The following is a 15,676-nucleotide window of genomic DNA, read 5'->3' on the forward strand; positions in this document are numbered from 1 at the left end:
TTTTTTTTTGCCTCGCTTACCCAAGTCTAAAAGCACATAAAAAGAAAAATACGCAGAATGCAATATCTCAAGATAGGGTCATTTATTTGCCCCAAAACTTTACAATAACATTGGTCCCATATTGATGTAGGAGTTGTACTAGAATCATCTACTGTATCCATATAATTTAGGAGTAAAGGCAATTTTACCATATTGAACCAGCTGCGGGTGCCAGGTGGGGAGACATATCAGACATAATTTCATGAACTATTTTGTATTAGAACCTAATTCTAGTACAACTCCTGCATATGAATATATCCTGAAAATTTCATTGTAATTGCACCATTAGATCTTGAGATATTTAATTCTGCGTAATCGTGTATATTGAGAATTTTCAAATGGCAAAAAACACGTTTTAAAAACAATAAACTTTCCCAGTCAACTACCAACCACCAATAGAATAAGCTGGTTGTTTTTCTGATTCATTTTCAATGTCTATGTAACCTTTTCTTATACTTTTAAGGATTTTTCTTTGTTGTGTTCCTTTTTTTGATGATTTTCTCCTAATATTTCTGATTCGTTCATTGTTTTTTTTTAATAAATCCTTTATTCATAAATTGTCCCACAGGAATTTTTAAAGGTTCAAAAACTTTGCAAATACTAGTAGCACCTTCATTAAACTGTAGTATTGCAGATGAAACTCCAATCTCTAAAACTTTTTTTCCAACAAAAATATTTTTGGGGCATTTTTTCCATATTATAGAATTTAAAGCTTCATTGTTGTTTTGGGTTTGTCCGTGTAAACATTTGGAAAGTAACTCATCACTTGAAAGATCATGAAAAATTGGGAGAAGAACAGCTTCGATTGACAATGGTGTATTCAATGTGGGTTTATATTTGTTTTGATTATTAAACCTATCTGTTTGCCACAAGCACCAGCTGTTTTTCGATTGAGGGCAGAATTGATGGCGTTCAATGGGATTACTTATACTACTATTATGAAATAACACTGCCCAAACAGATTTCTTCATTGGGTTTAATAGTTTATTCTGCCTAATTGCCATTCCATAATAATTTTGAAGTTTATTTATAACGTTATCTGTCAATCTTCCTGTCCCATTTAATTTTTTTCCATCACTTAGTATTTTTCCCTTGATACTTTGAAGCAAACTGCGGCATCGTGTACCTAATCGCTTCTGAACGTGGCTAACAAATTCTAATTTTTCAATTGTTATCTCTTCGCCATATAGTTTAGAAGACTTGACTTCATTAAAAGATGAAGTATCACCATCACCAATATATGAAGTGTAACGCAAACCATAATTTTTTATTGATCGAGAAAACATTAAAATATCACCAGCAGCCTCCATAGAACCTGAAGATTTTTTGTGATTTGCTTGGCAGATATGATTTTGTGATTTGCTTGGCAGATATGATATGATTCCCTTTCCACATGGCACATCCTTTGCAATATTTGGATAAAACTGCTGTGTCTAAACACTTTCTATTTTCCCTTTAAATTAAAGTTACAACACCGTTCATCGGCGAATACCCACGTTTTTGCCATGTACCATCAACTGAGACCTGGCAATTTGTAATGCTATTATCAAATGTATTGGTAGCAAGTAAACTCTTTGTTTCTAAAGCTGCATTGCTCATGCTTTCTGAAGCTGCATCGTTAAAAAAAGTATGCAATTTATTATTTATTAATTGCTATCCAGGAAATGATAATGGTGTTGGCATGTTCATAATGTTTGCAAATGTACGGATTCCCTGATAACCTTGACCAATCTCACGAAAAGCTATAACCATTTGATAATTAATACAGCTTACAGCTAAAGTAAGTTTATTTGTTTTCTGTGAGGTTTCAAATTCATATTTCCAGTCACAATTTGTGCAATTCAAACATAAAAGATACGAAAATCCCTTTCTCTTTTGGAAATTATTTGATGAAGTTACTGTTTTCCTACATTTAGGACAAAAAATAAATTTTACAAGCTCATTCTGAAGAATCGAAAAGTTTATTAGAATGTTATAATCATCATTGTTACTAAATGAACAACTGCATTTTTTGTTTTTAGGTTTTCTTTCACTTGAACAAGGTTTTTCGAATTGCATGGTTTTATCATCAAGCTTGTTGTTTTTTGTGAATCTGTTACCTTTAAACTTCATCTTTTTCTTAGCTTTTAAAGACTTTGGCATCTTTAAAAACCAACTAATATACTTAATAAATGTTTTTATAATTCTAGATAAAATAAATAAATAAGGAACAGCATCAAACAATCAATTATTGTATTTGTAGTTAGGTGTCTGTTTCACTTTAGAATTTGAAACTTGCAGTCGTAATTTAATGAAAATAATGTGGTTTTAGCTAATGGATTTAAGACATTTTATCAAAAAAACTTATTTGGAAGATTCAATGTGGCCCCTGTTTAAAAACATGGGTATATTACAAGATTTTGGGGACAAAACCAAATCTTGCTTGGCGTTGCTAAGGCGTTGCTAAGCGAAGAAAATTTTTCCATGTTTTTTAAAAATCTTATATATCTTAATATTATTTAAAAAACATATCAAAGTTATACATATTTGAAACCAGAATTGAATTCTACATATATTGAAATAAAAATCCCAAAATCGTTTTTTTTATGATTTTAATGCTCTAGTACCACCTTAAGGCATTGGAAACTTTAAAAATTGAATTAAAGTTGAACTGAAAACAAGGTTAACAAAAGGTCATAAAGAATGGGTAAAAAAAAGAGATACAGAGACAGCTGGTGCAGATCTCGTTCTCCAGTTCTTTGAAAGACACCTGCAAAAAGACGAATAAATCACTTTAAATCGACTCACGATAATCGACTCACGATATGGTCCTCTAAAACGCATCGAACAACCTGGTGAAATTTCTCACTTTTTAACAAATGCTTTTTTTTATTTGTGCGTGTAAAATGAGATGGTGGATTTTATATTTTCAGCGGTTTCTGATTTATCTTTGGAAGATGGCGTTTTAGGCAGTGAAGGTGATAGTACTCTACAGCCTGTTAGTACAAAATGCACTTGCAAGAGGTGAAAAATAAAACAGGTTAAAGTTAATGATTGAGAACTGTTAAGGAGCTGTTTACACGGATTAGTTCAGTTAAATGTTGTATTGAAAATTACATTAAAAAGTTAGAAATACTAATTTTTTCCTGAAAACTTAAAAATTTAGGAAAATTTGAAAGTTTAACACTGGCCGAACCAGTTGAATGTATTTTAGTATTTGCAAAGAGATGCATATACCCTTAGTTTTGTGGATTTGTATAATTCTTATTTGTTGCAAGTTTCAACATTTTTTGTTCAATATTACTTTTATTTTTTAATTCTTTGTTGTTTGAAAAATCATTGAATTTTAGCAAAATTGTTTATTAGTATAAAACCAAACAAATCTACATATATTTACAGACAAAATTGTAAAACAAAATTTCTGAGATTGATTTAATCAGATTGATAAGATTGATTTCTGAAACTTTGATAATGCAAAACTTTACAATAAATAGAACCTCAATCCAAAAAACTATCCCAATTGATTATTTACTTGATAAAGTTATTTCAGTTGGTAATAAGTAGGTAATTTTCGTAGAAATAAAGGCCAGAAAAGTCATATCAGTGGAAAATGATTGGTAAGAGAAAAGCTGGTAAATGTAACTGTGAAAAATGAGCAAAGTCACCTTCAGCGATAAATTGAATTTCGAGATCTTCAACCGAAAATCAAGAGTTATGGTAAAAAGATTGAGTTCCGAACGGTATATGGACCGATTCCGTTATGCCAAGTTTACAAAATGGAGGAGGCTCAGCCGGTCTCTGGGCTGATTTTCCACAAGAGTGCTGGATGTTGCATATTGTAAACAGATGGAATTAAGCAATTTACCAACAATAACACCTTGAAAATGAGCTTTTACCATCTGATGAATTTCCATGCTTGACATGTGGATGTCAAGCATGGAAATTCCAGCAAACGGAGCTACAGCTCATACAGCGTTATCAATCCAAGACTGGTTCAAAGATCTTGCCTTGATGCTCTAGGTCTCCAGATATGAGCCCGATTGAGAACATTTGGTCATATATCCCAAAATGGTACCAATCAAAATAATGCTCGTGAAGCATCATATATTAAAGCTACTTCAAATGTTAATTAGACATTCGTCTGTAAATATATGCAACTTTCTTTACTGCTTAATTTTTATACAAATTTTTTTGTTTGCTTTTTTTGTTTGTTTTTTTTTTTTTTTGTTTGTTTGTTTTTTAAGCCTAAAAATTTTTTTTTTTATGTTTCTAATAAATTAATGTTTTTTCTATCAGAAATAAAAACAATATTACTAAATAAAAAAGAAGAATGATATATATATGTGTGTATCACTCCTACCTGAAGAGCCTCAAAGCATAAAAATCATGCTCAAAAAATAAAACCAATTGGATTTGATAGCTCATACATCCATGTTTCAAAAAACAAAAAAATTAAAATCATCTGCCAATGTCCAAGGAAAAAAATGAATTTAAATTTTCTTATGTTATTGGCCCCTTTCCTAAAGGCATAAGGAAGAAAAGATGATACTTATTTATGAATAACTATAAAATTTAATAGATAATCACTGGAGAAAGTAAAGTTTTGTAAAAAATAACCATATAAAATAAACAAAATAAAACTAGATTGCTTTTATTGGTAATCCATTTTAAATTGCATAACCCTTTACCTGCTTATTCGCTTTCTTTTAAAAGCCAAGTGTTTTAAACGTTTTTTTCAGGCCATATCTTTTGAATAGCCAGGTCCATTTTATTGCTTAGTACTTAATGTTACAGTGTTACATATTTATGGCATTCACTCGTGAAATAAAGAAGCTGTAAAAACATAAATTTTTGTATTAGTTGTTGATAATAAAATAAGTGCTTTATCAAATGAAAACAAAAACAAGTACTTTTTTCAATTTTAACTTTACTTGGACTCTTTTAAAACGCCCAATAGTGCCAAATCTCATGAAGAGCGTAGAAAGACAGTGTTTGTTGTATGTATTAAAAAGTGCAATTCACCAATTTCTGGTGTAGCCTTTGTTCCAACTGGAATGTGTGAAACGTGTAGAAATCAACTTAGAAAGGTTGAAAGAGGAGTATCTGTCAAGCTGCCTACTCTTTACAATTTTCAAGCTATCAATGTCAAGACTGTGACAAGAGGTTCCAACTGTAACTCCCTGATTTACTATATTGGTAAGCTGAAACTGACTGAAAAACATCCTTTGGATAATTCTACACCTTCAAATCTCATAAATCCCCTGAAAAGATGTTTAGATTGTTTGTCACCACTAGGGAAAGGCTTACCTCATAAATGCAACTCTACTTCTTTGAATTTAAACCTTAGAGAAATTTCAAAAGAAAACAAAAACGTTTTTGAATAGATAGCTCTGCAGCTATCAAAGGTCACGAATCATCACCTGGTAGGACAATCAGGCTATCAGTGACTGAGGGAGGTTGTCCATTACCTCTTACCCTAGGTAACTTAAATTTTGTACCTTTCCTGTTTTTAATGGTCTAATTTTGTCTGTTCTAAGATTACATTTCATAACAAGGTTTTTTAAAATTTGTCTTTAGCAGCATCATGTTCAAAATCAACAACTGCAGAAAAGTATAAGTTAAGTGCCCAAGACCTGGAGTCAAAAAGCTTGCAGCAACACTAAGTTTGGTTTTCAAATCACCTCTTTTTAAGCCAAACTATCAAGCAAATTTTCATGAAGCAGGGTTACAACTTGCAAATTTTTTTACAAAAACTACAATTACATAATTAGGCGAAAAAATGCCACACAAAGAGTACACAGTTGTTCACTACAAATATCTCTCTGACTAGTAGAAATTTCACTGAAGAGACAACTTCAAGTAGTTCATCTAATAAAGGTTGGGATTGATGGAAGTCGAGGCTTCCTAAAGTTTACAATAAGTCTTCAAAGAATGAATGATGAAAATGATTCAAGCAGCCCACCTTCAAAAAAATTTAACACCTCTCGAGCTCTAAAAGACAGTGGAGTTAAAAAGCAATTTCTAATTGCAGTTGCAGAGGATCTACATGAGAATTACAGCTACATCAAAAACTTTATTGAGCTTGTTCAACCTGGAAATGTAGACTTTGTGGTCTCTTGCGACTTGAAAGTTGCTAACATTTTATGTGGTTTGCAATGTCACTCTAGGTCACATCCATGCCTATATTGGGATAGTGAAGCAAAGAACTTAGCTGAAAAAGGTGCGCTCAGGACGCTGTCTGATCTTCAAAATTGTTACACAGACTTTCTTTCAAAAGGTGGTGACATTAGGAGGGCAAAATTTTTCAACAATGTTGTCCAAGAGCCACTTCTAAAAGCTGACCCAAGCAAATTCATTTTCGAACTAATTCCCCAAATGGAACTAATTCCCCCAACTTCATCTGCTTCTTGGGATAGTAAATCACTTGTTCAAAACACTAAAAGAAGAATTGCCAGAAGCAAATGAGTGGCCAAAAAGACTCAACATCACAATCCAATCATATTATGGCGAAAAATTTGCTAGCAATGATTGCCAAAAACTCCTGAAAAATATTGATGTGAAAGATTAGCTCTTTGAGAACCTAGATTCTTGAGTTTTGGTCATCATTGATGCATTCAAAAAATTCAGTGCTGTTGTTAGAGCCTGTTTTGGAAACGTCCTTGACAAGGAGTATGAAAAAAAAATTGAAGAACTTCGTACTTTTTTTTTAAGTCTAGGATTTGTAAGTTTGACCCCAAAAGGGCACATCGTTTTTTTTCACATTGATGATTTTTTCAGAATGAAGAAAGAAATTCCTTGGTTCTTTCAGTGAACAATCTTTGGAAGCTCTTCATCACGATTTTTCTGTTCAGTGGCAGATACAAACTTTCAAAATTACATCCACAATATGGAAGTTGGCATGAAAGATGTGTGATTGAATACAATAGGACATTTAGGTGAAATATGTCTGTTGCATCTTTAATGAACATTAAAACCTTGCTACTTTAGAATAAGTGTTTGTTACAAAAAAATTAACTGAGAAAATGCCTATGGATTTATTTAAACTGATTCAAAAGTTTATTTATGAGATTAAATATATTTAAATATTTATTTGTTTAACCTGTGTGTAATTGTTATTTGTAAAAAAAAACCGCAGTAAATAAAACCTATAATATTTGGAATTTTGAAACACCCTTTGCCAAAGTTTAATTATAGACACTATTTTATTAGTTTTTTTTATTTTGCGACAGTGTTTAAAGTTTAGAAATAATTCAAATTCAAAGAAAAAATGGTTAAAGAAATGTTTTCCATGAGAAGTAAGGAAGGTCGATTTTGTACTTCTAAATTTTAACTTGCTGTGCCCTCAGATAGCTGGGAAATATTGTCAGAAATTCGGAACAATCTTTTTTTTTTTTTCTACTTTACTCAAATTTTTTGCAATTGATTAGAAAAATTCAGTAAAAACGTCAATTTTACTAAAAATGTGTTTAACAATTGAAGGGTATCATAGAAAACTAGTAGTTTTAAAGTTTTCGATTTTTTAGATCTCTTGCCTACATTTACAGTTAGGATATTGTTGTATCGTTACAAAGAAGCAAAATCATTGCCGAAACTTTCCAGTTATCGCAAACTTTACGCTTAAAAACTGAAAAACGAACCTTGTTACATATTTCCTAATTTTTTTTGGTAAAAAAAAAACTATGGCGTTGCTGATTTTACTTTGCACCCATCAACTAAATACTATTTTTAGTTATATAACAGTCGAACATACAAGTTAGTGTTATATTTTACAGATTTGCAGGAACCGGTGAAAAAAGGTAGCAAAAGTAGCAGCTTTGATCCCCAACAGCTTAAAAAGTAAATTACCTTTTATTGAAAAAATAGTTTTTTTAATACTAAAAGCTAATCGAATCTCAATTAAGCTCAATTAAAATCATTACGTTTTTTTAATTTTTTTTTTTTTATTCAAATAAGGTATTATAAAAAATAAATTCAACACGCAGCGTTTATTTAAAGCGTTACAGCTTAACCAAAGTATATGGTTTTAGGCTAAAAAAATATAGTTTTCAAAATATCCTCAGATCCTATTAGAGTACATTGCTTAGTCTTAGCTATTCCCTAGGTATAATCTAATAATTGTTCCAAAAATAAGCAACTAAAAAATAGATTTTTAACTAAAATTAGTTTTAGCTTTAGGTAAAATAAAAGACTTTAAACTTAGAAAAATTATATTATTTATGATATTTTTTAATTATTAGTATTTAAATTTATTGTAATACTATTTATTGTAAATCTTTTTTCGAATAAAACTTTTTCCTTAAAATTCGACTTTTTTATTTTCCTACTGCTAACTCATGCCTATTCTGTAAAGAATGCGCTTTTTTTGAAACTTCAGAAACAAGCTTTACAGCACGCTCAACAGACTGACTGTGCAATGGAAAGTCTCAGCCAAGCTCGCAAGGATCTGGTTTACATTCAATTGTATCAAGCAGTTCTTGATAAGTTATTTTTTTAGTAGCAGGAGGTTCATAGATCAGTTTATCATCAGAAACCAGTTCTGTCCATGTATCACACTCAATTTTAAGATTTTCAATATTTGGGATTTTGTTAATTCTGATGTCACCATATATTCTATCAACTGGGACAGTTGGAGGATTTTCTCGGGGTTTTAAAATCAACCTTACTGATCTATTTCGTACTTCTTTCATATCATTAACAAGAAGGGATAAAAGAAAGTTTTCTGGGAGAAGACAATATGCATTTCTTAAAACAACAGGTAGTATAATGTCTTGTATAGTTTAGCTAAAAGTCTTTATACTTTTTAATGTTCTGTATAAAATATTTGGCCCTTCAGTAAAGTTTTTTGATTTCTTAATAGCAAACCAGGTTGGGCCATATGTACTTTACTATCTCTTTAAGTACAGGAGTAGGTTGTTCTGTTCTTGTATACAAAACTAAAATTCGTATTGCTAATGTTAGTCACCTGGCATGATTAACAGGACCAACTTTATAATAGGTGTAAATTGGATTTACAGCACCTAAATTTAAATGGATTTTTTTTCTTTTTTAAAAACAAATTATAATAAGAGTAAACATCCTTAATTAAGCTGCAGATTAAATTTGTTTTATATTTTTAATAGTATGCTTACCTGAACTTATACCACACACATCTTCCAGCAATAACCTTTGATCAGAACTTAAGTGATTGATCACACTCTCTTCTGGAATGACTAAAGTAGTCAAGACAGTTTCGAATTTGGCAATTGGTTTATAATGATGATCTTGTGCTGCGGCTTTTCCTATTTCACCAAAAAATGTTTGTAGAGTGTTTGTACCCCCATCTAAATGTGCTATAATATGGCGCAAAGGTAACTCATTTCTATAAAATGCACATCCAACTTTGTGAATTGTTCTGCCAAGTTTCCAAGACTGGAACAAAGGCCAGTTTTATATCCAGTGTTGACATTTGTATTGTCAAAAACAATTCCTAACAAAGAATAAACACTGTTTTTTGTATTAACACTTCAAAAGCAGGCTGAGCTAAATTTTCTCCCGTTGCATTTAAAATGTCTTTATGTGCCAGATATCTAGCTTTCATTTCTCCTGATTCTACTGTAAAACTTAGATGATATGCCTTTTCAGTTAATTTGCTTTTTTTGCAGAGACTATCTGGTAACATACTTCTATAAACTAGGCTATAGTGGCGGCGTTAGGGTAGGGCCTGGTTGGGCGATGGCCCAGGGCGCCGAATGTAAAGGGGCGAAATTTAGCGCAAAATCACTTTATTGGTCGAGATTGGATCTCATTTTAATTATTTAAAAGTACTATTATTTTACTTAAAAACTTATTATTGTCTTTTATTATTGTCTTTTATTATTGTCTACGCACGAAAAGAAAAGTTACATAGCTGTAAGTACTTATTTATACTTGTTAAAAATAAACCATAATAAAAAAACGTCAAGAAAACTCTACAGAGACGTAAATAAATTTTACGAGTTAAACTAAAAAACATTAAATTAGTAAATAACCAATCGGTGTTAAGTTTTTAACACTAATAGGGGTCATTAGCCAATAAGTGTTGAGCTGCAATTACGCAATTGTGCTATTAAAAAATTCTCTTGCTCAAATAGCGTTATAACGAAGTTTTACGTAGTAATACATGTTTAAATATATTTGGATTTACAGAGATATACTTAATTTATTGCAAAATGTCTGAATACGTTGATCTTATCAAAAGAAAACCATCTGAGTCAGAATATAGAAAATGGAAGGCAGAAAAAGAAAAAGAATTTCAAAAAACAAAAAAGTTTATAAATATAGAGAAATATATCACAACGAAAAATCAAGACCTGAATGTGATATCTACATCTGGAATAGCAACGAATGCATCAGTAGATCAGATAGTTATTGAAGATAATCTGGACGAAGTTTCTCGAAGTGATGAGATAAGTTGAGCTAAAACTAAAATATCTACTTGCGATGGTGATGTGCAACAAACTCCGTTGGCGATGTGCATACAAATTCCACATGACTCAAGCACTGATTTCATGAATATCGGATTAAATTTTGAACATTCATACAATCACATTTTAAAACAATTAGCTATTTTAAATGGTGTATGGTTTCCGTAAACACCACATGAGAACACGCGCAGATTTTTTCTGGTACATGTCTTAATAGACTGATAAGAGCAACATTTAATTAGAAATGAAACAACAAGACGGAATAATGTTTTGTCTAGATTGATGCATATTACACTTTATTTAGCTGAAAACAATATGGTGTTCAGAGGTACCTCCGACAAACTATATACGCCTAATAATGGAAAGTTCTTGGGCTTAGTACAACTTTTAGCCAAATTTGATCCAGTTTTGCAGGAACACTTGCGGTTAGCTACGAAGGGTGATGTTTCAGACCACTACTGTGGAAAAGATATACAAAATGAATTAATAGAGCTGATTGGTACAAAAGTGAAGTCAGAAATTATATCGCGCGCAAAAAAATTGAAATATTATTCCATTATAGCTGATTGTACTCAGGACATTACTCATTTAGAGCAACTTTCAATGACAATACTATTTGTTGATTTATCATCAAATGATGATAAAATATCAGTGAAAGAACATTTCATAGAATTTTTGTCTGTCAATGAGTCAACTGGTGAAAGACTCTCTAAAGTTATTATAGATGTTTTAAATAAATACGGACTGGAATTGAACAATTGTAGGGGTCAGGGTTATGACAACGAGGCGAACATGAAAGAAAAAGATACTGTGGTTCAAAGGAGAATTTTGGAAATAAATCCCTTAGCTGTTTATGTAACGTGTGCCTGTAATAGCTACAATCTCGTACTATGTGATGCCACTAAGTCTTCTGTGAAATCAGTAACTTTATTTGGGGTACTTCAGAGGTTGTTTACATTGTTTTCAGCTTCTGCTCATCGTTTGAAAATTCTAACCAATCACTTGGGAATATATACCGTAAAAAAGCAAAGTGACACACGTTGGGAAGCAAGAATAAGCAGTGTTAAAGCAGTTCGTTATCAAATTAGTGCAATCCATGATCCATGATGCTTTAATTACTTTGGCTATTTAAAATCAAAAAGCTAATGTTCAAGTCTCTCATGAGGCTTTTACTCTAGCTGAACAGTTAAAAGATTTCAGTTTCATAGTTTCGTTGGTTGTTTGGTATCACATACTTTTTCAAGTTAATGTCGTTAGTAAATCTCTACAATCATCAGACATGGATTTTGGTAAATGCACAGAAATGTTGAAAAAATACTTCACTTTTTTGGAGGAATATAGAAACACAGGATTCAAATCCGCCATTTTAACGGCAAAGGAACTGTCCGGAGAACTAGAAATTGATCCTGTGTTTAAAACCACATCAGGAGTTCGATGTGTTAAGCGTCAAGCTGGAGAAACTGTCTGCGATGAGCCTATAACTTCCCCAGAAAAAAAATTTAAGTTGAATTTTTTAACTGTCTTTTGGACTCTACATTAACTTCATTCAATGAAAGATTTGATCAGTTAAATAAGTATTCAGAATCATGGTCTTTTTTGTACAATATAAAACAGATTCCGGAATAACCTGACCTTGTCAAACTTTGTAGAAATCTCCAATTGAAATTAACTGTGGACTCTAAGTCAGATATTGACGGTAGTATGTTGTGCAATGAACTCCTAAGTTTGAAAGCTTTTTTGTATGATAAGAATGTGGTTACTCTTGTTTTTGTTTTAAATTTTATTAAAGATCGAAACTTAATGAGATATATCCAAATGTATGGATAGCATTGCGAATATTATTGACTATACCTGTTACGGTTGCTAGTGAGGAGAGGAATTTTTCAAAGCTTAAGTTAATAAAAACCTATCTAAGGTCAACAATATCCCAATCTAAGTTGACAAATTTTGCAACTTCGTCAATCGAAAATGAAATTGCTGAAAAAATTGACTTTGATAAAAACTCATAAAAGAGTTTGCAGATAGAAAGGCAAGAAAAGCTAAATTTTATTAGTTTTTTTTTTAATTAATAGTTATTTATACTACTAATTGGTTATTTAATTAGTTATTACTAAGTGTTTTTACTTTACCTTTTGCCTTTTTTTTGTATGGGGTTAAATTGAGCTAGGGACGCCGTAGAAATCATGCCCAGGGCGCTGGTAGTGCTAAAACCGGCACTGCTAGGCTACCTTTATCATCTTTACTATCACATCCAATACATGATAGATTTTGGACGGTTATATAATGTTCAGCAACAGACTGAAGACAAACCCTTTTTTAACTCGGTCCATTTTATTCTTATCTAAAACATCAGTTTTATCAGTTTTAGTAATAATTCCAAGATCTTTCAAAAGTCCATTGCCAAGAGCTGCTGCAGCTTCTCTCGATACCGCATAGCTAATTAAAATTTACAATGAAATAAACAACTTTATGTAAAAACATACATTAATCAAGTAGATTATCACAAAGTTCAAATGTAAATTGCTAATACATATATATATACATAATCCATAAAAACACCAATTTAGTCTTTTAATTGTATTTCTCATAGAAAAGTTTTTAATAACACTTTTTATTTGGAAAATTCCTGAATAATTAAAGATATATATATATATATTATATATATATATATATATATATATATATATATATATATATATATATATATATATAGTGACAAAATTATAAACTTATTCTTACTGAACCAGACTCAAAATTTGTATCAAAAGAAGAAAATTTGCAGTTATCAGATGAAGCTACTTTAATATTTGGACACTTTCCTACTCTTCTTTTTTCTTTTTTTACAGAGCTCCAATCTATTGGCCCTAGCTGCATGTTTCCTCTAGTGCCATTTTGATCTTTGGTCTTTGATGTATTCTCGTTCCTCAAGGGGAACCTTTATTTTCTCCTTCGTTTATACTCTATAATTTTCCTAAAATATCCTTCAAAAACCGTCATAAATAACTGCAAACACTTGTTTACAATTCTTTGGTTTTCACTGGTAAAAACTATTAAAACTGTTAAATCCACAACCTCTTTAAATGTTCTAGAACTTTCCACAACAGAGTTACAACCATGCAAAAGTTTAAATAAAATATCATAAATTTAAACTAAAAAGAAATAGATAAACAAGTAGATTAACTTTTGTGAAGGAAGTTCAAAGAAACTATAAAAAAATTTAATTCTCAACTAACCTTGTACTCTGGCGGACAAACACATAAAAAATATTTACTACTACAAGTTAGATTTTTTTGCATTTGACCCTATCATCATGACAGGGAACTTCATCTAAATTACATCTACAGGCAGATATATCGTATAAATTTTCCAATACACTATATGGTACAATAAGATGTCCTTTTTTGCATTTTTTCCAGTAATAAGTTTCATTGTGTTTAATGTTTTGACCAATTTTAAATAAATTGACTCACTTTTTATCAAGGGCAATTTTGGATTTACATTTAAACAAATTTTCACAAGTTCTTGTTGGGTCTTATCGATTGTGTTAGATTTGTTTTAAACTCCGATTGTACGAAATAAAAGTATTTATAAATGTCTCCATAAGTTGGTAAGTCACTTACAGGAAAATCACTTTTTGAAACTCCAATGAGTTTTTTAGTGGTTTGTCTTGTTTTAGGACCCATTTATTACAAGTTTTAACCAAAGGACTTTTTAAATTATTATTAAATTATTCACCCGATCGCTTTTGTTTACAATTTTTCTTTAGAAAACTTTTCCCGCGTCCGCAGAAATTTTTAGTTTCTTTTGAATTACGCATTTATTTTTCAAGTCGTAAAAAATGAAAAAACTGTAGCTATTATCCCAAACGCGAAAAAACTGAAACAAATTCGTTAAAAAACTTTAATTAGTTCTTTATTAGTTTAAAAAGCTCTAGCTATCTGAGCGAACAGGTAAATCGACTTCAAAACTCGACCTCCCTTAATGAGAAGTAAGGTCAAAATAACTGACAAGTTCAAAGTAACAAAGGTTTCCTACACATTGAAAAATGGCTTAATTATTTATTTTTAAAGCCTCTATGTATAGACTATGCATATCAATAATAGTAATATCAGTTTTATTATTTATTTCTTTTTTCTTGTCTTTTGTGGTTTGAGGCTCTCCTGGCGATAAAGCAATAAGACAAAAAAATCCAAAAAATCAAAGTCATTTTTTTTCCTTTGTCGTAGGCAGATGATTTCAATTTTTTTTATTTTTTGAAACATGGATGCATGGGCTACCAAACTCAATTGGTTTTATTTTTTGAGCACTTTTATGTTTTGAGGCTCTCCAGGTAGGAGTGGTGTGTGTGTGTGTGTGTGTGTGTGTGTGTGTGTGTGTGTGTGTGTGTGTGTGTGTGTGTGTGTGTATATTTATATATATACACATATACATACACACATATATATTTATACATACATACATACATACATACATACATACATACATACATACATACATACATACATACATACATACATACATACATACATACATACATACATACATACATACATACATACATACATACATACATACATACATACATACATACATACATACATACATACATACATACATACATACATACATACATACATACATACATACATACATACATACATACATACATACATACATACATACATACATACATACATACATACATACATACATACATACATACATACATACATACATACATACATACATACATACATACATACATACATACATACATACATACATACATACATACATACATACATACATACATACATACATACATACATACATACATACATACATACATACATACATACATACATATATACATACATGTATACATACACACATGCATACATAATTAAACTTACTCCTACCACTAGGAAAATGACTTGAACTTTCGAAAAACATTTGTAAGCTCTCTATGGTTTTAAGCAACTTATTGCAAGGATTGTCTTCCAAACGATGCTTCCCCTAGTAGGATACTCTGCAGGTGTTTATCTTATCGGTAGACAAACTGTAACCTATAGTTCTTGTTTTCAAATATCTTTTTTCATTATCGTTTAAAACCGTGTCTACAACCCCTAACAGTATATGTAGACCAAGTGCTAGTATTTTTTATTTTGTTTTTCCTTGTTAATGCTTGGGGATGAAAAACATTTGTGCACTTTTTA

General features: G+C 30.9%; 1 protein-coding gene and 2 pseudogenes across 1 annotated transcript; 2 read left to right on the top strand and 1 right to left on the bottom strand.

Moving 5' to 3' along the window:
• Positions 1-8,279: 8,279 nt before the first annotated feature.
• Positions 8,280-14,287, bottom strand: LOC145188677 (uncharacterized; annotated as a pseudogene).
• LOC149881669 (zinc finger MYM-type protein 1-like) lies at positions 10,506-11,567 on the top strand. The gene is made up of 2 exons (XM_090067064.1): positions 10,506-10,624; positions 10,703-11,567. The coding sequence occupies exons 1-2, from the start codon at positions 10,506-10,508 to the stop codon at positions 11,565-11,567; spliced, it is 984 nt and encodes a 327-aa protein (XP_089923190.1).
• On the top strand, positions 11,612-12,513 carry LOC149881670 (uncharacterized; annotated as a pseudogene).
• Positions 14,288-15,676: the final 1,389 nt, after the last annotated feature.

The sequence above is a fragment of the Hydra viridissima genome, unplaced genomic scaffold (assembly GCF_058129835.1).
Source record: "Hydra viridissima isolate aposymbiotic clone 2 unplaced genomic scaffold, HvirCarnegie_v1 scaffold_11, whole genome shotgun sequence".
Classification (NCBI taxonomy): Eukaryota; Metazoa; Cnidaria; class Hydrozoa; order Anthoathecata; family Hydridae; genus Hydra; species Hydra viridissima.